The 25,746-nt window shown below is 47.9% G+C and overlaps 1 protein-coding gene across 1 annotated transcript in view; it reads left to right on the top strand.

Moving 5' to 3' along the window:
- The first annotated feature begins 6,469 nt into the window (after positions 1-6,469).
- The window catches only part of SMPDL3A (sphingomyelin phosphodiesterase acid like 3A), a 68,146-nt gene continuing 48,869 nt past the window's right edge, over positions 6,470-25,746 (top strand). The window contains exons 1-2 of the mRNA XM_038769428.1: positions 6,470-6,735; positions 23,400-23,613. Of these exons, the coding sequence (XP_038625356.1) occupies positions 6,564-6,735; positions 23,400-23,613 (386 nt within the window). The 5' untranslated portion in view covers positions 6,470-6,563. The remainder of the gene's footprint in view (positions 6,736-23,399; positions 23,614-25,746) is intronic.

Raw genomic sequence — 25,746 nt, 5'->3', positions numbered from 1 at the left:
TCCGCATCAAACTAAAACTCACCATTGGCTTCAAAGCTCTCCATCTCCTTGCGCTCTCCTACCTCACCTCTGTTATCGACAAACATGACGGGGTCCCTTCGTGGAACTGTTGTCTACAAACAGGGTTATCATATGGGTTCGTTTAGTCGATGAAGAAACGAGTGACTCCGAGAGAACGAGCCATAGATCAGGGCTGTAGGAAAGTGGTGAGCAGCCCGTTCATCCCGATGGGGTACGAGTGACTGCAACGCCCGAACCACCCGTGTAAATCGGCCGCAGGGTTTGAGAACCCAAGGTGGTGACACAGATAGGAAAAATGACTCGGAGACATGAGTTCAGATAGAGCAGTAAAGGAGGAAAGTGGCTACCTGCCTGTTCACCTCCCGAGAGAGGTACGAGTGACAAGCAGCCCCGATCCCATTCTCACTGTTTCTTTTATTGAGCTACAGCCACATGGGAGCGGAGCATTTGGGAATTTCAGGAATCCAGTTAGGACCGACAGGATGTTACAAATTCTCATTATTCTCAGTTCTCACTGCCTCGTGCAGGATGTTGTTATCTGCCCTATGGCCTTGCATAGATAGGTGTTACTCGTTACTGGCCTTGAAGACATCTGTTGCTGAGTCTTGCATAAAATACAAAAGAGGGGTTGTTCTGTCGGCCTGCACAAAATGGAGGGTTACTGTCAGCATGCACAAAATGGAGTCAGTCATGTCAAGTATGCTAGTGGACAACACCTCCCTTCTCTCCTTCTACGGCCCTGCCCGCACCCTCCACTCCTCTGCCGCCAATCTTCTCACTGGGCCTCCACTTCACCTATCTTGCCACCGACCCTCTGGCCTGGAATGCCCTCCCTCCTCAAATCCTCAAGACAATTACTCTCTCTCCCTGCAAAGCTTTACTGAAGGCACATCTCCTCCAGGAGGCCTTCCTTGATTAAGTTTCCCCTTTCCTCTTCTCCCTCTCCCCTCTGCGTCGCCCTGACTTGTGCTCTTCCCAGCTCCCAGCCCCACAACACTTTTGTACATATCCCTAATTTATTTATTTGTATTGATGTCTGTCTCCCTCCCTCTAGACTGTGAGTTTGTTGTGGGCAGGGAACGTGTCTGTTATCAATCAATCAATCGTATTTATTGAGCGCTTACTGTGTGCGGAACACTGTACTGAACGCTTGGGAAGTACAAGCTGGCAACATATAGAGACAGTCCCTACCCAACAGTGGGCTCACAGTCTAGAAGACTGTGTATTATTGTACTGTACTCTCCTAAGCACTCGGTACAGTGCTCCGCACTCGGTAAGTGTTCAATAAATACGACTGAATGAATATGCACTCACTAAATACGATTGACTGACTGACTGCCTGACTGTAAAATGGGGAATATGTCCAACTCCCTCTTACCTAAACTGGGAGTCCAACCTGATCATCCTGTATCTAGGCCAGTGCTTAGAACAGTCCTTGGCACGTAGTAAGCACTTAATAAATGACGTCACTATTATTATTATATACGGAAAGGTCATCACTACACGGTTAATCCCCCAACTGACACCTCATCTAGGCCTGGAGTAATCAGAACATTACTCGTCGGATCAGGAAAGGCGGCCCAGTAATGTAAAGGAGCATAGACTTTTAATCTGCCTCAAATCAGCCTTGTTAACCATGATTTATTTCTCTTTCACAAGGTTAAAAAAAACCCAAACCAAACAAATCTTATACTTCGGGCATTGAGTTCCCATTCCAAACTCCTTTAAAAGAGTCGGCAGTCTGATGCGGCTGAATTAGATGCTCAAATTTCAACACTGAAATGATAATGTTAAAGCGAGGGGGTGAGAAACATTGTTTGCACAAGACAATGAAACACAAAAGCAAAAGCACAAAAGTAATTGTGGAAAAGCCTTTAAGCAACGCAAAGAATGGTCTGACCTTCATGATTTGGGGCTAAGGTGACACTTGTTACCGAAAAGCCACTGATCCTTCTTGTGACTTCATTTGGAAAATAAACAATCAAGCAGGTGACTAGTCCCCAGTCACTTAGGCATGAAGGCTCCTGTGTACCATGTAAGCTGAATTGTTTTGGGAAAAAGTACATTTCGATTTCAATGGCCAGCCCCAACTTCTCTAAAGGGAGAATGGGAGGGGAAAGCATTCTTTTTTCCTAAGGAGTGTAAGTATTCAAGTTAGAAGAGAGTGCCGAATTATTAATGTCCATAATTCAATATGTTGCCGACTTGTACTTCCCAAGTGCTTAGTACAGTGCTCTGCACACAGTAAGCGCTCAATAAATAAGATTGAACGAATGAAAGGCAAAAATAAAATAGAGCCATTAGGGTCAACAATTTATTCACTCAATCATATTTACTGAGCACACTAGAGTACACTAGAGAAGCAGCGTGGCTCAATGGAAAGAGCACGGGCTTGGGAGCCCATTGTTGGGTAGGGACCGTCTCTATATGTTGCCGACTTGTACTTCCCAAGAGCGTGGCTCAGTGGAAAGAGCCTGGGCTTTGGAGTCAGATGTCGTGGGTTCGAATCCCGGCTCCGCCACAAGTCTGCTGTGTGACCTTGGGCAAGTCACTTAACTTCTCTGAGCCTCAGTTACCTCACCTGTAAAAATGGGGATTAAGACTGTGAGCCTCACGTGGGACAACTTGATCACATTGTATCCCCCCAGCGCTTAGAACAGTGCTTTGCACATAGTAAGCGCTTAACAAATGCCATTATCATTATTATTATTATTATTAATACAGTGCTCTGCACACAGTAAGTGCTCAATAAATACGATTGAATGAATGAATGAGTCAGAGGTCATGGGTTCAAATCCCGGCTCTGCCAATTGTCAGCTGTGTGACTTTGGGCAAGTAACTTAACTTCTCTGGGCCTCAGTTCCCTCGTCTGTAAAATGGGGATGAAGACTGTGAGCCCTCCGTGGGACACCCTGATCACCTTGTAACCTCCCCAGTGCTTAGAACAGTGCTTGGCACATCGTAAGTGCTTATCAAATGCCATCATTATTATTATTATTACACTATAACGATAAGCAGACATGGTCCTTGCCCGCAACAAGCTTCTAATCTAGAGGGGGAGACAGATATTAATATAAATAAGTAAATTACAGATATGTACATAAGGGTCATGGGGCTGGGAAAGGAGATGAATAAAGGGAGCAAGTCAGGGCGAAAAAGAAGGGAGTGGAAGAAAAGAAAAAGTGGGCTCAGTCTGGGAAGGCCTCTTGGAGGAGATGTGTCTTCAATAAAGCTTTGAAGGCAGGGAGAGTCATTCATTGTCAACATCTGGCAGTACTTACTTATTTGTAGTCAACCTATTGACCAGCCGGTGTTTATTACAGGCCAAGGGAATTTCTGGCCTTCTATATAACCAGTTGGCTTTTCTACAACACATTCATTCATTCATTCATTCATTCATTCATTCATTCAATCGTATTTATTGAGCCCTTACTGCGTGCAGAGCACTGTACTAAGCGCTTGTAAAGTACAAGTCAACAACATATAGAGACGGTCCCTACCCAACAACGGGCTCACAGTCTAGAAGGGGGAGACAGATAACAAAACAAAGCATGTAGACGGGAGTCAAAATCGCCAGAATAAATAGAATTATAGCCATATGCACGTCGTTAACAAAATGAATGGAATAGTAAATATGTACAAGTAAAATAAATAAAGTAATAAATCTGTACAAATATATACAAGTGCTGTGGGGAGGGACCTATTCTTCCTGGGTCTTCCCTTCCAGAGATCTGTACAGTGTTTGACACCCAATCAGCATTTAATAAATAATAATAATGATGATATTTGCTAAGCGCTAACTATGTGCCAAGCACTGTTCTAAGCCCTGAGGTGGATATAGAGAAGCAGCGTGGTTCAGTGGGAAGAACAGGGGCTTGGGAGTCAGAGGTCACGGGTTCTAGTCCCGGCTCTGCCAATTGTCAGCTGTGTGACTTTGGGCAAGTCACTTAACTTCTCTGTGCCTCAGTTCCCTCATCTGTCAAATGGGGATAAAGACTGTAAGCCCCCCGTGGGACAACCTGATCACTTATAACAGTGTTTATATCAGTGCTTGGCACATAGTAAGCACTTAACAAATACCAACATTATTATTATTTTCTAGAAAACACGACCTGTTCTGCCCGTGTTTTCCCTTCCAGAGCTCAGTACAGTGCTTGGCACCCAATCGGCATTTAATAAATAGTAATGATGGTATTTGTTACACACTTACTATGTGCCAGGCACTGTTCTAAGTGCTGAGGTAGATATAGAGAAGCAGCATGGCTCAGTGGGAAGAACAGGGGCTTGGGAGTCGGAGGTCATGGGTTCTAATCCCACTCTGCCACTTGCCAGCTGTGTGACCTGGGGAGTCACTTCACTTCTCTGGGCCTCAATTCCCTCATCTGTCAAATGGGGATGAAGACTGTGAGCCCCATGGTGGACAACCTGATGACTTCATATCCTCCCCAGCGCTTAGAACAGTGCTGAGCACATTGTAAGCAGTTAACAAATGTCATCATTAATAATAATAATAATAATAATAATAATAATAATTATGGTATTTATTAAGCACTTACTATGTGCAAAGCACTGTTCTAAGCGCTGGGGAGGATACAAGGTGATCAGGTTATTCCACAGGGGGCTCACAGTCTTCATCCCCGTTTTACAGATGAGGGAACTGAGGCTCAAAGAAGTTAAGTGACTTGCCCAAAGTCACACAGGCTGACAACTGGCCAACTACGTTGCCAACTTGTACTTCCCAAGCGCTTAGTACAGTGCTCTGCACACAGTAAGCGCTCAATAAATACGATTGAATGAATGAATGAACTTGTGCTTCCCAAGCTCTTAGTACAGTGCTCTGCACACAGTAAGCGCTCAGTAAGTACGATTGAATGAATGAATGAATTAACTTGTACTTCCCAAGCGCTTAGTACAGTGCTCTGCACACACTAATCACTCAGTAAATACGATTGAATAATAATAATAATAATAATGGCATTTATTAAGCGCTTACTATGTGCAAAGCATTGTTCTAAGCGCTGGGATAGATACAGGGTAATCAAGTTGTCCCACGTGGGGCTCACAAACCTAATCCCCATTTTCCAGATGAGGGAACTGAGTCCCTGAGAAGTGAAGTGACCTGCCCAAAGTCACACAGCTGAATGGAGGAGCCGGGATTTGAACCCATGACCTCTGACTCCAAAGCCCGGCCTCTTTCCACTGAGCCACGCTGCCTGAATGAATGAGTGAATTGGCGGAGCCGGGATTTGAACCCATCATTACATTGAATGGTATGTATTGAGCGCTTACAGGGTGCAGAGCACTGTACTAAGCGCTTGGGAAGTACAAATCGGCAACCCAGAGGGACGGGCCCTACCTACCAGCGGGCTCACAGTCCTTTCTAGCCTGTGAGCCCACTGTTGGGTAGGGACCGTCTCTAGATGTTGCCAACTTGGACTTGCCAAGCGCTTAGTACAGTGCTCTGCACCCGGTAAGCGCTCCATAAATACGATTGAATGAATGAATCACTGCTATTTCAGACCGTGAGCCCGCTGTTGGGTAGGGACTGTCTCTATACGTTGCCAACTTGGACTTCCCAAGCGCTTAGTCCAGTGCTCTGCACACAGTAAGCGCTCAATAAATACGATTGAATGAATTAATCACTGCTATTTCAGACTGTGGGCCCACTGTTGGGTAGGGACCGTCTCTAGATGTTGCCAACTTGGACTTGCCAAGCGCTTAGTACAGTGCTCTGCACCCAGTAAGCGCTCCATAAATACGATTGAATGAATGAATCACTGCTATTTCAGACCGTGAGCCCGCTGTTGGGTAGGGACTGTCTCTATACGTTGCCAACTTGGACTTCCCAAGCGCTTAGTCCAGTGCTCTGCACACAGTAAGCGCTCAATAAATACGATTGAATGAATTAATCACTGCTATTTCAGACTGTGGGCCCACTGTTGGGTAGGGACCGTCTCTACATGTTGCCAACTTGGCCTTCCCAAGCGCTTAGTCCGGTGCTCTGCACACAGTAAGCGCTCAATAAATACGATTGAATGAATGAATCACTGCTGTTTTAGACTGTGAGCCCACTGTTGGGTAGGGACTGTCTCTCTACGTTGCCAACTTGGCCTTCCCAAGCGCTTAGTCCGGTGCTCTGCACCCAGTAAGCGCTCAATAAATACGATTGAATGAATGAATCACTGCTATTTCAGACTGTGGGCCCACTGTTGGGTAGGGACCGTCTCTACATGTTGCCAGCTTGGCCTTCCCAAGCGCTTAGTCCGGTGCTCTGCACCCAGTAAGCGCTCAATAAATGCGATTGACTGACTGAGTGGCTGCTACTTCCTGAGCGCCGGCCCGTCCCGTCCCTTCCCTTCCCGGGCCCCGCCCCCCGGGGCCGGCCTGTCCCCCGCCCGCCCCTCCGCCGGCCCCCGGACACCACCGGCCGGACTCCGGACATCCCACCCCGGCGGCCGGCCGGCTCCGACACTCATTCATTCATTCCCTCAATCGCCTTTATTGAGCGCTCACTGGGTGCAGAGCACTGGACTAAGCGGTCCATGCGGCTGCGGGGCTCGCTGTCCGGGGGCCCGAGGCCCGGCCCGGTCCCGGCCCCGGTCCTGCCCTGCCTCCGCCTCCGGCCGCTCCTCCTCCTCCTCCTCCTCCTGCTGCGGCCACCGTCCAGCCGAGGGCCCTCCGCCGTCGCCGCGCCCCTCACTGCCCCTGCCAAAGGTGACGACGCCCCCCTCCCCGGGCTCCCCCACACCGGACGGACACCCCCACACCAAACTCCGGGACCGCCCTGCCCTGTCGTGGCCTCTCCTGGCCTCTCCTGCCCCTTCCTGCCCTGGCCTGTCCGGTCCCGTCCTGTCCTGTCCGGCCCTGTCCTGTCCTGTTCGGTCCTGACCTGGCCTGTCTGGCCCTGTCCAGCCCTGCCCTGCCCTGTTCGGTCCTATCTGGTCCTATCCGGCCCTGTCCCATCCAGTCCTGTCTGGCCCTGTCCTGTCCTGTACGGCCTTGTCCTGTCCTGCCTTGTCCTGTTCTGTCCTGTCCTGCCTTGTCCTGTTCTGTCCTGTCCGGCCTTGTCCTGTCCTGTCCAGCCCTGCTCTGTCCTGTCCTGTCTGGCCTTGTCCTGTCCTGTCTGGCCCTATCCTATCCTGTCCAGCCCTGTTCTGTCCTGTTCTGTATGGCCTTGTCCTGTCCTGTCTGGCCCTATCCTATCCTGTCCAGCCCTGTTCTGTCCAGTCCTATCTGGCCCTGTCTTATCTTGTCTGGCCCTGTTCTGTCCTGTCCTGTCTGGCCCTATCCCATCCAGTCCTGTCTGGCCTTGTCCTATCCTGTCCAGCCCTGTTCTGTCCTGTCTGGTCTTGTCCTGTCCAGCCCTGTCCTGTCCTGTCCTGTCCTGTCTGGCCTTGTCCTGTCCTGTCCGGCCCTGTCCTGTCCTGTCCTGTCTGGCCTTGTCCTGTCCTGTCCTGTCCTCTCCTGTCTGGCCTTGTCCTGTCCTGTCTGGCCCTATCCCATCCAGTCCTGTCTGGCCCTGTCCTATCCCGTCCAGCCCTGTTCTGTCCTGTCTGGCCTTGTCCTGTCCTGTCCTGTCCTGTCCTGTCTGGCCTTGTCCTGTCCTGTCCGGCCTTGTCCTGTCCTGTCCGGCCCTGTCCTGTCCGGCCTTGTCCTGTCCTGTCCAGCCCTGTCCTGTCCGGTCCAGCCTTGTCCTGTCTGGCCTTGTCCTGTTCTGTCCTGTCCAGTCCTGTCCTGTCCTGTCCAGCCCTGTCCTGTCTGGCCTTTTCCTGTCCTGTCCTGTCCGGTCCTGTCCTGTCCTGTCCTGTCCTGTCCTGTCCTGTCCTGTCCGGTCCTGTCCTGTCCTGTCCTGTTCTGTCCTGTCCTGTCCTGTCCTGTCCGGTCCTGTCCTGTCCAGCCCTGTCCTGTCCTGTCCGGCCTTTTCCTGTCCTGTCCTGTCCTGTCCTGTCCGGTCCGGTCCGGTCCTGTCCTGTCCTGTCCGGCGCTGTCCTGTCCTGTCCGGTCCTGTCCTGTCCTGTCCTGTCCGGCTCTGTCCTGTCCTGTCCGGTCCTGTCCTGTCCTGTCCTGTCCAGCTCTGTCCTGTTCTGTCCTGTCTGGCTCTGTCCTGTCCTGTCCGGCTTTGTCCTGTCCGGCCCTGCCCTCTCCTGCACTATCTGGTCCTGCCCTGCCCGTCCCTTCCCTGTCCGGGTCGGGATACTCCGGCCGTGTCCCTGGGCCCCGGGAAGACACAGAAACCTGCGGCAGCACCCTGGGCTCCTGGCTCTCGGGGTGGGTGTTGGGGAGGCCCCTTGGCCTCCTCTGCCCGCCCTACAGACCACCCCCATAGGCCGGACCCTCTCCACGGAGGCTGTTCCCATCACGGCTGTCAGCCTCAACCCTAACCCCACCACCACCCCTGCTCCTGCCCCACCCAGGGATCCCAGGTCCCCCCGCTTCCCTTCCCTTCCCACCCCCATCCTCCCCATTTCACCCCCCTTCATTCATTCATTCAATCGTATTTATTGAGCGCTTACTGTGTACCGAGCACTTGGGAAGTACCCTTCCTTGCAAGGAAGTTGAGGAGGAGGGAGAGGTGGGCTCTACATGCCTCTAGCCCCCCAGCAAGCTCGTCCGTGGCTCTGACCTCTGACCCCCCTAAGGAGCTAATATAATAATAATAATAATCACGGCGTTTGCTACGCACTTACTATGTTCCAGGCACTGGAATGGAGACAAGCAAATGAGGTCCACATGGGGCTCACAGTCTCCATCCCCATTTTACAGGTGAGATAGCTCAGGCCCAGAGAAGACTTTCCCAAAGTCACCCAGCGGACAAGTGGCAGAGGCGGGATTAGAACCCATGACCTTCTGACCTCCTCCCCGGCTCTATCCAACTGTGCCAGGCTGCTTCTCCCCAAGCCAGGGTCCAGGGCGCAGCCCCCAGCCGCTGCAATCAATCAATCAATCAGTCGTATTTATTGAGCGCTTACTGTGTGCAGAGCACTGTACTAAGCTCTTGGGAAGTCCAAGTTGGCAACATATAGAGACAGTCCCTACCCAACAGTGGGCTTACAGTCTAAAAGAAGGAAGTCCTCTTGGGTCCAGCCCTTAGTGCGAGAGGAGCAGCGAAGCCTGTGACTCGGTGACTCAGCCAGGGCCTCAGACCAGTTTCCCAACTGCGGTGGAAATCACGCCGTCGTGACTCCGCAATGGGAAATTGCAGAAGCTACTTCATGGAAGCTGTTTTCTTCCCCCCTGTTGTTGCCAGGCTGCTGCCCTCCCTGCAGGAGATAATAATAATAATAATAATAATAATGGCATTTATTAAGCGCTTACGATGTCCAAAGCACTGTTCTAAGCGCTGGGGAGGTTACAAGGTGACCAGGTTGTCCCACATGGGGCTCACAGTCTTAATCCCCATTTTACAGATGAGGTCACTGAGGCCCAGAGAAGTGAAGTGACTTGACCAAAGTCACACAGCTGACAAGTGGCGGAGTCGGGATTTGAACCCACGACCTCTGACTCCAAAGCCCGTGCTCTTTTCCACTGAGCCACGCTGCTTCATAATAATAATAACGAGAATAATTAATAATGATAATAGCAATAAAATAGTGGTATTTATTATTACTGTCCCAATCTTCCATTCCTTATTAAGGTCACATCATAATAATAATGATGGCATTTGTTAAGAGCTTACTATGTGCCGAGCACTGTTCTAAGCACTAGGGTACATACAAGGTAATCAAGTTGTCCCACGTGGGGCTCACAGTTTTAATCCCCATTTTACAGATGAGGTAACTGAAGCACAGGGAAGTGAAGTGACTTGCCCAAACTCACGCAGCTGATAAGTGGCAGAGCTGGGATTAGAACCCATGACCTCTGAGCTCCCTCCTTCCTCTCCCTCTCCCCATCCTCCCCGCCCTACTTCCTTCCCCTCCCCACAGCACCTGTATATGTTTGTACAGATTTATTACTCTATTTATTTTACTTGTACATATTTACTATTCTATTTATTTTATTTTGTTGATTTGTTTTGTTGTCTGTCTCCCCCTTCTAGACTGTGAGCCCGTTGTTGGGTAGGGACCGTCTCTATATGTTGCCAACTTGTCCTTCCCAAGCGCCTAGTACAGTGCTCTGCACACAGTAAGCGCTCAATAAATACAATTGAATGAATGAATGAATGACTCCCAAGCCCATGCTCTTTCCACTAAGCCATGCTGCTTCTCTAAAGATGAGGTAACTGAGGTAAAGTGACTTGCCCAAGGTCACACGGCAGACAAGTGGAGCAGCCGAGATTCGAACCCATAACCTTCCAACTCCTAGGCCTGTGCTCTTTCCACTAAGCCATAGAAGCGGGATTGGAACCCGCATCCTCAGACTCCCAAGCCCATTCTCTTTCCCCTAAGCCACACTGCTTCTCTAGTTGTTCAGTGCATACTGTGGGCTGGGCACTGTACTAAGCGCTGGGGTGGAGATAAGCAGGTGGGGTTGGACACAATCCCTGTCTATTTGGGGCTCACAGTCTTAATCCCCATTTTCCAGATGAGGGAACTGAGGCTTGGAGAAGTGAAGTGACTTGCTCATGGTCGCACAACAGACAAGTGGTGGGGCCGGGATTCGAACCCATGTCCTTCCCACTTCCAGGCCTGTGTGCCGTCCACTAGGCAACTCTGCGCTGGTCAGTCTTCCCCTGCCTGCGGCCATGCCCACGGCCCTCCTAAAGTGCCCAAGAGGGTCCTCCCAAACTCCCCTGCCACTCCATCCCCTGAGGGCTTGACTGAACAACACAAAGAGCTTGGGAACCCTGAGGCCTGGGTTCTAATCTCGCTCCGCCACTTGCCCGCTGCATGACCTTGGGCAAGTCACTTCATTCATTCATTCAATCGTATTTATTGAGCGCTTACCGTGTGCAGAGCACTGTACTAAGCGCTTGGGAAGTACAAGTTGGCAACGTATAGAGACGGTCCCTACCCAACTACGGGCACTTAATGAACCCGTGCCTCAGTTTCCTCATCTGTTAAATGGGGACTCGATACCTCTTCGCCCTCCTACCTAAACTGTGAGCTGCCTTGGGGACAGGGACTGTGTCTGGACCTGATTATCTTAGTGTTTAGTACAGGGCTTGGCGCATAGTAGCAGAGAAGAGAAGCAGAGAAGCAGCGTGGCTCAGTGGAAAGAGCCTGGGCTTTGGAGTCAGAGGTCGTGAGTTCAAATCCTAGCTCTGCCACTAGGTGTGTGACTTTGGGCAAGTCACTTAACTTCTTTGTGCCTCAGTTACCTCATCTGTAAAATGGGGATTAAGACTGTGAGCCCCACATGGGACAACCTGATCACCTTGTAACCTCCCCAGTGCTTAGAACAATGCTTTGCACATAGTAAGTGCTTAATAAATGCCATTCTTATTATTATCGTTATGATTACGTGAAGCAGCGTGGCTCAGTGGAAAGAGCACGGGCTTTGGAGTCAGAGGTCATGGGTTCATGGGTTCAAATCCCAGCTCCACCACTTGTCAGCTGTGTGACTTTGGGCTAGTCACTTAACTTCTCTGTGCCTCAGTTACTTCATCTGTAAAATGGGGATTAAGACTGTGAGCCCTCCGTCGGACAAAGTGATCACCTTGTAACCTCCCCAGTGCTTAGAACAGTGCTTGGCACATAGTAAGCACTTAATAAATGCCATCATTAGACTTTGAGCCCACTGTTGGGTAGGGACTATCTCTATATGTTGCCAACTTGTACTTCCCAAGCGCTTAGTACAGTGCTCTGCACACAGTAAGTGCTCATTAAATACGATTGATTGATTATTATTGTACATGGCTTAATGATTACCACAATGATGCTAATAAGACTGTAAGCTTGTTATGGGCAGAGAACATATCTGCTAATTCTGTTGTACTCTCCCAAGCACTTAGTACATAGTGCTATGTACCCTGCACATAGTAAGGAATGGAAGGGAAGGCTAGTGATTTAATAATGGTATTTGTTATGCACTTACTATATGCCAAACACTGTTCTAAGCACAGGGGTAGATACAAGGCTCTCAGGTTCAATGCAGTCCCTGTCCCACGTGGGGCTCGTAGGCTTAATCCCCATTTTCCAGATGAGGTAACTGAGGCACAGAGAAGTGAAGTGGCTTGCCCAAGGTCACATAGCAGACAGGCGGTGGATCTGGGATTAGAACCCAGGTCCTTGTGGCTGCCAGGCTTATGTTCTATCCTCTGGCCACCTAATTTTTCCAAACACAGAAAAGAGAAATGGAGAGTAGTAAAGATTGCCTGACCTGGAACCGACTCCCAGATAATATTTATTGAACCGATATAGATGTATTTGCATCGTAATTCACCTGTGTGATGAAGAGAAAATCGGATTATTTTGGATCTCTGAACGATTTCTTTTTGTAGGGGGTTGTTTGGGTGGGGCAGAGAGACCATACAGATTAATTATATTTAGGATGTCATGTCTTGTCAAATTGTCATCCCTAATTGTAGAATTATTCACAGTATTGAGCAAGTTATGTTGTGACCGACCAGAGTGAGAAAAAATTGAGTTGTGCTGAGTCACGGCTTAGGTTTTCTCAAAAGCAAGGAAACAAATTTTTTTTTTTTAGTGTTTGTTCCCTTAGGGTGTAAAAGCTGTATGTTTTTCAGGCTGTTATACCTTTTGCATTGACTAGACATTCTGCATCTAGGGGCATGTTACATCCATGCATGCAGGGCTTGTGCTTAGATCTCCTGTTTTGGCAATGACAGTCATATGTTTGCAAACACTGCCATTTCTATACATTATCAAATCTGCCTATACATGGTATACCTATAATAATAATAATAATAATGATGGCATTTATTAAGCGCTTACTATGTGCAAACCACTGTTCTAAGCACTGGGGAGGTTACAAAGTGATCAGTTTGTCCCATGAGGGGCTCACAGTCTTAATCCCCATTTTACAGATGAGGAAACTGAGGCACAGAGAAGTTAAGTGACTTGCCCAAAGTCACACAGCTGACAATTGGCAGAGCCAGGATTTGAACCCATGACCTCTGACTCCAAAGCCCGGGCTCTTTTCTACTTCGCCACGCTGCTTCTCTGACTACCTATGACTACCTATGACTTCCTTCTCTTTCTCTCTCTCTTTCAAAAAAAAAAATAAAAGGGAAATATGATGGTATCTCTTCCTTAATGGAATCTTCTTTTCCTCAGCCTTTCCTTGGTGGCCTGGAAAAGGAAGAGAGAATTTAGAAATCATTCTCTTCTTTTTGGCCGAATCTTATTTACAAAGAGCAAGTTCATGTCAGAGGATATTCCAGCTCTATAGGCAGCTGGGAGGTAAAACAGGTTTTAAAGACGAACCACATTATCAGAATTCATTAAGAACATTAACCAGCTTCTGCCTAGGCCAGGCACAGTTGTATCTTCAGAGTAAAAATATTGGCTTAGCTTTTCTTTATATCAATATCAAAATACATTTTGTTGAATTTTTTTCCATTAGCTTTACTTAGGTAAAGACCTTGTCTATCTCACCACCAACCCTTCACCCATGTCCTACCTCTGGCCTGAAACTCTTAGAGACTGTGAGCCCGCTGTTGGGTAGGGACCGTCTCTATATGTTGCCAACTTGTACTTCCCAAGTGCTTAGTACAGTGCTGTGCACACAGTAAGCGCTCAATAAATACGATTGAATGAATAAGCGCTCAATAAATACCATTGACTGATTGATTGGGAGGTTGCCGAGAGGCTCAGACTATGAAGACAGAGTCTGTGTCAGTGAGGGAGGTTTGTCTGGATGGTCCTCTGGGTCTTTCCTGTCAAGGAAAACCAGATTTCACCTCCAACACTTCTCTTCCAGTCACTCATCAATCGTATTTATTGAGTACTCACCAGGTGCTGAGCACTGTACTAAGCTCCGGGGAGGAGGGATCTTGAGGTCGGTAGCCCTTGGAAATAGGACCATCTCCGGTGGCCCAGGGAGTGTCGCTTCATCATTTTAAGCATTTATAGTGCACACATAAAGTACTTGCACAATATAAAATGCTCACATTTCAGTGTAGTGCTCACATGACAGGAAAACCATCATCGTTGTCAATAGTGTGCTTGCGATAGTATCGTACTGGGCACCCATTATGTGTAGAGTGCTGTACTGGATTCCTGGTGTTTGCCGAGTTCTCTGCTGGGTTCCTGGTGTCTGTGGAGCACTGTACTGAATACCTGCAGTGTGTGGAGCACTTAATTGGTCCCCTGCTTTGTGCAGAGCACTGTACCAGATCCCTGCTTTATGCGGAGGGCTGTACTAAGCTCCATACTGAGCCCCTGCTTTGTGCCCCATACTGAGCCCCCTTTTTCCTCTCCTCCTCCCCACCCCCCTCCCTACCTCCTTCCCCTCCCCACAGCACTTGTATATATGTGTGTACCTATTTATTACTCTATTTATTTTACTTGTACATATTTACTATTCTATTTATTTTGTTAATGATGTGCATCTAGCTTTACTTCTATTTATTCTGGTGACTTGACACCTGTCTACTTGTTTTGTTTTGTTGTCTGTCTCCCCCTTCTAGACTGTGAGCCTGTTGTTGGGTAGGGACCGTCTCTATATGTTGCCGACTTGTACTTCCCCAGCGCTTAGTACAGTGCTCTGCACACAGTAAGCGCTCAATACGATTGAATGAATGAATAAATGAATTCTATACCAGTGCATAGTCAATCCTGTTGATGGTCCCTGTCCCCCCCCAGACCATAAGCTTGTTGTGGACAGGGAATGTGTCCATTTATTGTTGCATTGTACTGTCCCAATACAATGCTCCGTATTGTAGGAGGAGCAGCGTGAGTGGAAAGAGCCCGGGCTTTGGAGTCGGAGGTCCTGGGTTCAAATTCCGCTCCACCACATGTCTGCTGTGTGATCTTGGGCAAGTCACTTAACTTCTCTGAGCCTCAGTTACCTCATCTGTAAAATTGGGATTAAGACTGTGAGCCCCACGTGGGACAACTTGATCACCTTGTAACCCCCCCAGCGCTTAGAACAGTACTCTGCACATAGTAAGCGCTTAACAAATGCCATTATTATTATTAATGCTCTGCGTACTGTAAGTGCTCAATAAATACGATTGAAAGTTTGCATGAATCATGGTTTCTGCAGCCTCAGGTAGCCAGGAGTTAGCTGGGTTAAAATGGCAGCAACCCGGCATGCCTTTTGAGAGGGCTGTCTGCTAATAGCTGTGCCCTCAAGTCGAGTCCTGGCATCCCTTTCGCCTTCCTCTGGGATGCCCCAAACAGTGCCACGTCCCATGCAGGTCTCTCTGCTCCTCTCCCCTCTCCTGGGGCTGTTCCCGTCCACCTCTCCTTCCTCTTCTCCCGTTCCCTGCCCCGACTCACTTATGAGCAAATTCTTCTCACCTTCTGTGAAGTTGGCTGGCTGCCGCTCAGGCCTTGGGGCAGGCTGCCCGGGAAAAGGTGGTGATTGGCTGTGAGCAGGTCACTCTACGGAGGCTCAAATAATAATAATAATAATAATGATGGCATTTATTAAGTGCTTACTATGTGCTAAGCGCTGGGGAGGTTACAAGGTGATCAAGTTGTCCCACGGGGGGCTCACCGTCTTCATCCCCATTTTACAGATGAGGGAACTGAGGCTCAGAGAAGTTAAGTGACTTGCCCAAGGTCACGCAGCAGACGTGGCGGAGCTGGGATTCGAACCCATGACCTCTGACTCCAAAGCCCGAGCTTTTTCCACTGAGTCACGCTGCTTCTCTAATGATAGCCAGGACCCATCCCTCTAGCTGATGTGGTCATTGTGGAGCCATTGGCCGGTTATTCCTGGCCCTGCCCTGTCCAAGAAGTGGAAAAGTAGCCCGGGCCGGTAAATAGTGGCACATAATTTGTCCCCCTCTTCCCCTTCTCCCCCTCTCCAGTACATCAGGTGGGACAGGCCTCCTCTGCGTCTTCATAATAATAACAATGATGGTACTTGCTAATCGCTTACTATGTGCCACACACTGAGGTAGATACAAGTTAATCAGGCTGGACACAGTTGCTGTCCCTCAGGGGGCTCACAGTCTTAATAACCATTTACAGAAACAGGAACTGAGGCCCAGAGAAGTAAAGTAACATGCCCAAAGTCACACAGCAGACAAGCGGTAGAGCCGGGATTAGAACCCAGGTCCTCCAGGCCCGGGCTTTATCCACTAAGCCACGTTATTCCTGCAGCGGGGTTTTACCTCTGACTGGTTAGGAACTCCACATTCGGGAATCTCGAGCTGGACTAGGCTCTAAGAGAAGGGATCATTCATTCGTTCATTCAATCGTATTTATTGAGTGTTTACTGTGTGCACAGCACTGAACAAAGCGCTCGGAAAGCACGATACAGCAGCAAAGAGAAACAATCCCTTCCTACAGTGGGCTGCAGGTATCTTTGCAAACCCTTCTAGGTTTAAAACACAACCTTGCTTTTCCACTGTGTCTTGTGGTAGCCCCAGAAAGTAGCATTAGTGGCATTTTGGGGTCACCCCACCCCTCCCCATAAAGCTTTATCTTGACTAGTTTCAGCCCCGAATGCCACAGGGGCCTGTAGTAAGCTCACTGTGGGCCAGGAATGTGTCTTTTCATTCATTCATTCATTCAATTGTATTTATTGAGCGCTTACTGTGTGCAGAGCACTGTACTAAGCACTTGGGAAGTACAAGTCGGCAACATATAGAGACGGTCCCTACCCAACAGTGGGATCACAGTCTAGAAGGGGGAGACAGGCAACAAAACAAGTAGACAGGTGTCAAAAACGTCCGAATAAATAGAATTATAGCTATATGCACATCATTAATAAAAGAGTAGTAAATATGTACAAGTAAAATAGAGTAATAAATATGTACAAATATATACAAGTGCTGTGGGGAGGGGAAGGAGGTAGGGCAGAGGGAGGGAGGGGGGCGATGGAGGTGAGGAGGAGAGGAAAAAGGGGGCTCAGTCTGGGAAGGCCTCCTGGAGGAGGTGAGCTCTCCGTAGGGCTTTGAAGGGAGGAAGAGAGCTAGTTTGGCAGATGTATGGCATTCCAGGTCATCATTCATTCATTCATTCAGTTGTATTTCTTGAGCGCTTACTGTGTGCAGAGCACTGTACTAAGCGCTTGGGAAGAACAATTCAGCAACAAAGGGACAATCCCTGTTCACAACGAGCTCACAGTCTAGAAAGGGGGAGACAGACATGAGAACAAGAAAACAGGCATCAATAGCATCAATTAAATAAATAAAAATTATATATATATATACACACACATCAGAACAAGTAAAACAGGCTTTAATATAAATAAATAGAATTATGGATATGTGCATATATACACAAGTGCTGTGGGACAGGGAGGGGACATAGAGAAAAGGGAGCGAGTCGGGGTGAGGAGGGGGCGGAGGGGGAGCTGAGGAAAAGCCCAGGCACTTAGTAGAGTACTCCACACACAGTAAATGCTCAGTAAATATGAGTGATTGATTGGTAGGTCTTTTTTGTGTGTCCCCCAAGGGCTGAGATGTGTTTGGAATGACATGTTCCGAAGACACCTAGAAACCAGGTATGGATAGTTCTGGAAGATAGGCCTCCAGATGATTTTGGGTGCATTTAAGAAAGATAATTATAGTAATTCTATACTGAGCCCCGGTTTTCTCATCAGTACAATATGGATAATGAAAGTTACTCTCTGGTAATATGTCTGAGGCATTCTTATATCTTTCAAGGAAACACACCTATGTGGGTGTCTTCTTACTGCTCATTAGGGAAGCAGCGTGGCTCAGTGGAAAGAGCCCGGGCTTTGGAGTCGGAGGTCATGGGTTCAAATCCCGGTTCTGCCACTTGTCAGCTGTGTGATTTTGGGCAAGTCACTTTACTTCTCTGTGCCTCAGTTACCTCATCTGTAAAATGGGGGTTGAGACTGTGAGCCCCACGTGGGATAACCTGATCACCTTGTATCTACCACAGTGCTTAGAACAGTGCTTTGCACATAGTAAGCATTTAATAAATGCCATTATTATTAGTCAACTTGCTCAAGGCATCTCTTCCTTTAATCACCCAGCTCTTGAGCCACAGGTCAAGTTTATAGCAAATTCTCCTCACTTTCTGTGTGCTCTTGTGCCCATGGGAAAGGATTTCTTTGAGCCCCAGGGTGAGGGGCGATCTATCCGTGCTTGGAACTTTCCACTTCGTGCCCTTCACCCCTTCCAGGCAGACCTCCTCTCCATCCCTCAATCTTGGCTTTCCTGTTTGCAACCCAGTGCTCACACCTTTTTCTTCTGTTACAATGTCTTCTTCCCCTTCGCTTCACTCAACCACATCCCTCTCCTCCCGCAAATCTGACTTAAAAGCCTCCTCCTCCTTCCCCTTCTCTTCTTCACTTTCTTTCATTCATTTATGCATTCAATCGTATTTATTAAGCACTTACTGTGTGAAGAGCACTGTACTAAGCACTTGGGAGAGTACAATACAACAATAAACAGGCACATTCCCTGCTCACAACGAGCTTAAGGTCTAGAGAGCGTGTACTCTCCCAAGCGCTTGTACTTTCCTACCTCCTCCTCTTCCAACTAATCTCTCCCTTCCCAAGCATGCCATTCCCTCATTCATTCATTAATCATATTTATTGAGCGCTTACGGTGTGCAGAGCACTGTACTAAGCGCTTGGGAAAGTACAATACAACAATAAACAGTGACATTCCCTGCCCACAACCAGCTCACAGTCTAGAGTGGGGGAGATAGACATCAATACAAATACATAAAACGACAGATGTGTACATTAGTGCTTTGGGGCTGGGTATGGGGAAGAGCAAAGGGATAAATAAAATTACAGAGAGCGAGTCAGGGTGATGCAGAAGAGAGTGAGAGATGAGGAAACGAGGGGCTTAGTCTGGGAAGGCCCCTTGGAGGAGATGTGCCTTCAATAAGGCTTTTAAGTGGGGGAGAGTGGTTGTCTGTCAGATTTGAGGAGGGTGGGCGTTCCAGGCCAGAGGCAGGATGAGAGCGAGGGGTCGGCGGGGAGACAGACGAGATGGAGGACCAGTGAGAAGTTTAGCACTAGAAGAATGAAGTGTGCGGGCTGGGTTGTAGAAGGAGAGAAGCAAGGTGCGGTAGGAGGGGACCACCTCAGCTCTCTTCTGTCATTATCCGTTTAATTATTAGAATTTATTTTTATCACTATCTATTATTGTTCTTCCTCCTACTTAGACCGTGAGCCCCATGTTGTGTTCAACCAGATTAACTTGTATCTACCCTAGAGTTTAGGACAATGCTTGACTCATAGTAATCACTTCACAAATACCATGAATAATAATAATGATCAATTATTTCCATTCTCTCACTTTCAATTATTTGTGTTTTTATCATTTTTGTTAATTGACGCTTTCAACACCACCCTATCTACTCTACTCAACTTGCTTGCTCCCCTTTCCTTTCACCCATTTGGTACTCCTAACCCACAGCCCTGGACCACCTCCACAGCCCACTTCCTTCACTCCTGTGCACAAACTTCAGAGCGCTCCAGGCAGAAATCCAGATTTCTGACCAAATTCATCCACCTCGAATTCATATTTGTCTGCTTTAACTCTGCCCCCTCCTCTGCCCGACAATATATTTTGTCCGTTCTTATTGACTCCCAAGCCCAGCAACCTCGCCGGTTGCTTCAGACGTTAAACTCCCTCCTCAAACTCCCTGTTCTCAAGATCACGGGCTTTGGAGTCAGAGGTCATGGGTTCAAATCCCGGCTCCGCCACATGTCTGCTGTGTGACCTTGGGCAAGTCACTTAACTTCTCTGAGCCTCAGTTACCTTGTCTATAAAATGGGGATTAAGACTGTGAGCCCCACGTGGGACAACCTGATCACCTTGTATCCCACCCAGCGCTTAGAACAGTCCTTTGCACATAGTAAGTGCTTAACAAATGCCATTTTTATTATTACTGTTATTATTATTATCTCTTGCCCCTAAAGATTTGGCCATGTACTTTATTGAGAAAAATGAAACCATCAAGCGTGATCTCCCTAAAATCTCCCCAGCTCCTCTCCAGTCCTTCCCTTCTCCTGCCCCTTCTTCAACTCTCTCATCTTTCCCGGCAGTACCTCTAGAGGAGACCTCTTGCCTTCTCTCAAAATCCACCCTTTCTGCCTGCACTTCCGACCCCATCCCTTCTCACCTTATCGAAGCCTTAGCCCCCTCTCTTTTTCCTTCCCTGACTGCCATCTTCAACTGTTCATTCTCCAGTGGCTTTTCCCACACTGTTTTAAAACCTGCTCACAATCTCCCTCCAGTTAATCCCCCATCTCTCTCCTACCATTCCTCACCAAACTCCTTGAGTGAGTTATCTACACCCTCTGTCTCCAGTTCCTCTCCTCAAATTCCCTCCTTGACCCTCTACAATTCGGCTTCCACCCCCTTCACTCCACTGAAACTACCCTCTCACCTTCTTGCCAAATCCAATGGCCTCTACTCCATCCAATCTTCAATCTCTCAGCAGCCTTTGACACTGTAGACCACCCCCTTCTCCTGGAATCATTATCCAACCTTGGCTTCTCTGACACTGTCTTCTCCTGGTTTTCCTCCCATCTCTCTGACCTATCTCATGGGCTCCTTCTCTGCCTCTTACCCCCTAACTGTGGGAGTCCCCCAAGACTCAATTCTGGTTCCCCTTCTATTTTCCATCGACACCCACTCCCTTGGAGAACTCATTCGCCCCCGTGGCTTCAGCAATCATCTCTATGTGGAGGGTTCCCAAATCCACATCTCCAGCCCTGATCTCTCTCCTTCTCTGCAGTCTCACACTTCCTTCTGCCTTCAGGACATCTCTACTTAGATGTCCTGCGGAAACCTCAAACCTATGTCGAAAACAGAGTTTCTTATCTTCCCACCAAGATCTGTCCTCCCCATGACTTTCCTGTAACTACAGACAGCATCACCATCCTCTCTGTCTCACAAGCCCGTAATCTTGGCGTTATCCTCCACTCATCGCTCTCATTAAACACACATAGTTAACGTCAGCAAATCCCATCAGTTCAAGCTAGACATCTCAAAAATCTGCCATTTCCTTCCCATCCAAACTGCTTCCACGTTAATCCAAGCACTTCATTCCTGCATCAGCTTCCTTGCTGACTGCCTAGCTGCCCGTGAGAGCAGCATGGCTCAGTGGAAAGAGCACGGGCTTTGGAGCCAGAGGTCATGGGTTCAAATTCCGGCTCCGCCAATTGTCAGCTGTGTGACTTTGAGCGAATCACTTAACCTCTCTGTGCTTCAGTTATCTGTAAAATGGGGATTAAGACTGTGAGCGCCCTGTGGGACAACCTGATCACCCTTGTAACCTCCCCAGCTTAGAACATAGTAAGCGCTTAATAAATGCCATTAATAATTATTATTATTATTCCCAATTCCAGTCCGTGCTTTACTCAGCTGCCGAGATCATTTTTGTATAAAAACATTCAGTCCAGTTTCCTCACTTTTCAAGAGTCTCCATTGGTCTCCCATCCACCTCCACATCAAACAGAAACTCCTTACCATTGGCTTGAAAGCAGTAAATCAGCTTGTTCCCAACTACCTTACCTCCCTGATTTCTTACTACAACCCACCCTGCGCACTTCGCTTCTCTAATGCCAGCCTACTCACTGTACCTCAATCTTGTCTATCTCACCGCCGACTTCTCGCCCACATCCTGCCTCTGGCCTGGAATCCCCTACCTCATCATATCTGACAGACGATCATTCTCTCCACCTTCAAAGCCCTATTGAAGGCACAAGTGACCTTCCCCAACTAACCCCTCATTTCTCTTCTCCCACTCCCTTCTGAATTGCCCTGATACTTATACTAATAATAGTAATGGCATTTATTAAGCACTTACTATGTGCAAAGCACTGTTCTAAGCGCTGGGGAGGTTACAAGGTGATCAGGCTGTCCCACGGGGGGGCTCACAGTCTTCATCCCTATTTTACAGATGCGGTAACTGAGGCCCAGAGAAGTGAAGTGACTTGCCCAAAGTCACACAGCTGACAATTGGCGGAGCCGGGATTTGAACCCGTGACCTCTGACTCCAAAGCCCTTGCTCTTTCCACTGAGCCACGCTGCTTCTCCGTGGATTATACTTGGATTTGTACCCTTTATTCACTCCTCCCTCAGCCCCACAGCACTTATGTACATATCTAATTTATTCTATTAATTTATTTCTATTAATGTCTGCAAACTCACTGTGTTCCAAATCTGTTATATTGTACTCTCCTAACTCTGCACTCAGTGAGCGCTCAGTAAATCCATTGATGATTATACCTGTAGTGGATAGAACATGGACCTGGAAGTTGGAAGGACATGTGTTCTAATCCCAGCTTTGTCATTTGTCTGCTACGTGACCTTGGGCAGGACACTTCACGTCTTTGGGCCTCAGTTACCTCATCTGTAAAATGGGGATTGAGACTTTGAGCCCCACATGGGACAGGGACTGTGTCAACCTGATTTGCTTGTCTCCACCCCAGCAGTTAGTACATTGCCTAGCACTTAGTAAGCACTTAATAGATGCCATCGTTATTATTAGTATTATTATCTGCTTGGAGTCCCATTAGATTTTAAGGTCAGCGAGGGCAGGAGTTATATCTCAAATGTCTTCTGGATATTATTCAAGTACCTAGTCTATTACTCTGCAGACATCAAGTATCCAGTAAGGTATTCCACAGTACCTCCTCTTTACTTGTTTTGATGTGTTTATCTCTATAATCCTATTTATTTATATCGATGCCTGTTTACTTGTTTTGATGTCTGTCTCCCCCGCTTCTAGAGTGTAAACCCGGTGTGGGCAGGGATTGTCTCCCTTTATTGCCGCATTGTACTTCCCAAGCGCTTAGTACGGTGCTCTGCACACGGTAAGCACTCAATAAATACAGTTGAAGGAATGCATGAATAAAATGCACATCTAGTTCAGTAATCTGCACCTCACAGGTGCTCAGTCAATGCAGCTGATGCTAACCACCTCCATCCGGTCTTGTTGCAGTCTATGTCTGTTGTTGCAGAGCACTGACAAGTATCCTAAATTGTGGTGTTGGATGGGGGGAGCGGGAGAGGAAATTAAAAGGGCCTGCTTTCACCACATTTCTCGCCACAAGAAATAGTATGTCCTAGTGGGAAAAGCACGGACCCGAGAGTCAGAGGATCTGGGGGTCTAATCCCGGCTGGCTGCGTGACCTTGGACAGATCACTCAACTTCTCTGTGCCTCAGTCCTTCCCTTCTTCAACTCTCCCATCTTTCCCAGCAGTCTCCTCAACTGTAGAACGGAGCTTCTCCATCCTAGTTAGACCAGGAGGCCCGTGTGGGACAGGTACCCCATCCGACCCGATTATCCTGTTAGAACAGTGCTCAACGCATAGTGAGCGCTTAAGAGATACCCTAATTGTGATTCTCCCCTTCCGGCAGGTCAGTTTTGGCACATCTCGGACTTGCATTTGGATCCCACGTACCACCTCACAGATGACCACACCAAGGTGTGTTCTTCGTCCAAGGGCGCCAACGCCTCCAACCCCGGGCCCTTTGGGGACATCCTGTGCGATTCTCCTTATCGCCTCATCTTGTCAGCCCTCAGGTTCATGAACCGTTCGGGCCAGCCGGCCTCCTTCATGATATGGACGGGGTGAGTGATTCCTCCCGGGGAGAATCCCCCGATCTGCCCCGGATGATGTTTAGCCTGCTTCCCGTTCATTCCCCAAACTCTCCTGGGAGATTTAACCATGGGGAATTTACCACTGTTTCCATTCTAGTGTGTCAGCTCCTTGTGGGCAGGGACTATGTCTGTTCTATTGTACTCTCTCAAGCGCTTAATACAGTGCAGCTTTTACTGAGCAACCACTTGGTGTGTGTCGTGCTCTACACTAGGCATTTGGGAAGTGAAGAATGGTAAAGTGACCCATTCCTGCCCACAAGGAGCATTCACTCTTTAGAGGAAGCCAGAATCAATCAATCAATCGTATTTATTGAGTGCTTACTGTGCGCAGAGCACTGTAGTAAGCGCTTGGGAATCAATCGTATTTATTGAGCGCTTACTGTGTGCAGAGCACTGTAGTAAGCGCTTGGGAAGTACAAGTTGGCAACATATAGAGACGGTCCCTACCCAACAGTGGGCTCACAGTCTAGAAGGGGGAGACAGAGAACAAAACAAAATATATTAACAAAATAAAATAAATAGAATAGATATGTACAAGTAAAATAATTAGAGTAATAAATACGTTGAAATAAAAATATTTACAGCTAATCAAAATAAATTGAGTGGACATATGTTCATATGTGTTAGTGAAAAATGTTCATAAGTAATAATAATACTAATAATTATCACATTTGTTAAGTGCTTACTATATACCAGGCACTGTACTAAGCACTGGGATGGAGGCAAGCAAGTCCAGTTGGACACAGTCCCCTGTCCCACATGGGGCTCACGGTCTCAATCCCCGTTTTACAGATGAGGTCACTGAGGCCCCCTAGAAGTAAAGTGACTTGTCCAAGGTCACACAGCAGGCCAGTAGCGGAGCCAGGATTAGAACCCATGATCTTCTTACTCCCATGCCTGTGCTCTATCCAAGAGTTTGCTAAAGAGATAGTATGTCTCAGTTCTGGGAAATTAATCAGGGAAAGCGTGTTGGAAGAGATGTAATTTTAGGAGGGATCGGAATATGGGGAGGAAGGAGATGTGGTCCAAGCTGTGGGGTAACACAATGAGGGTATAGACTGCCTAACCCATCTGGAGGAGTGGGTAGTTGTGGACTTCTAGACTGTGAGCCCGTTGTTGGGTAGGGACCGTCTCTATATGTTGCCGACTTCGACTTCCCAAACGCTTAGCCCAGTGCTCTGCACACAGTAAGCGCTCAATAAATATGATTGAATGAATCAGAGTAAGCGCTCAATAAATACCACTGACTGACTAAGAGAAACTTTTCTAAAGCCCTTGAGGAAATATCATAGAATGGAGTGGTACTGCGCACAGTCACCAATCAATCGATGGTATTTACTGAGCGCTTGCTAAGTGCAGAGCACTATACCGAGCACTTTGGAGATTACAATATAAGAGAATTAGGTGACGTTTCCTGTCCATAACGAATTTTCAGTCTAGGTGGGGAGACAGTCATCTAAAAGGATAAGTAGGTAATTTAGAAGCAGCATGGTCTAGTGGAAAGAGCACGGGCTTGGGAGCCAGAGGACCTGGGTTCTAATCCTTGCTTCACACTTTTTATAATGGCATTTATTAAGCGCTTACTATGTGCAAAGCACTGTTCTAAGCACGTCTGCTCGGCTGGGGCTCCTTGGGCAAATCACTTCACTATTCTGTGCCTCAGTTATCCAACCTTGGCTTCTCCGACACTGTCTTTTCCTGGTTTTCCTCCCACCTCTCTGACCTCTTTCATGGGCTCCTCCTCTGCCTCTTACCCCGTAACTGTGGGAGTCCCCCAAGACTCATTCATTCATTCATTCAATAAAATTTATTGAGCGCTTACTGTGTGCAGAGCACTGTACTAAGCGCTTGGGAAGTACAAGTTGGCAACATATAGAGACAGCCCAACAGCGGGCTCACAGTTCTGGGTCCCCTTCTATTCTCCATCGACTTCTTGGCTGAGGCACTGAGAAGTGACATGACTTCCCTGTAAAATGGAGATTAAGACTGTGAGTCCTATGTGGGACAGGGACTGTGTTTGTGTTTGACCCAATTATCTTGCCTCTACCCCAGTGCTTAGTACAGTGCCTGGCACAAAATAGGCGCTTAACAAATATTATTGTT

This window comes from Tachyglossus aculeatus, chromosome 2 (assembly GCF_015852505.1).
Source record: "Tachyglossus aculeatus isolate mTacAcu1 chromosome 2, mTacAcu1.pri, whole genome shotgun sequence".
NCBI lineage: Eukaryota > Metazoa > Chordata > Mammalia > Monotremata > Tachyglossidae > Tachyglossus > Tachyglossus aculeatus.
Note: the sequence above shows the minus strand (reverse complement) of the source record. Positions and strands in the feature narration are given on the sequence as shown.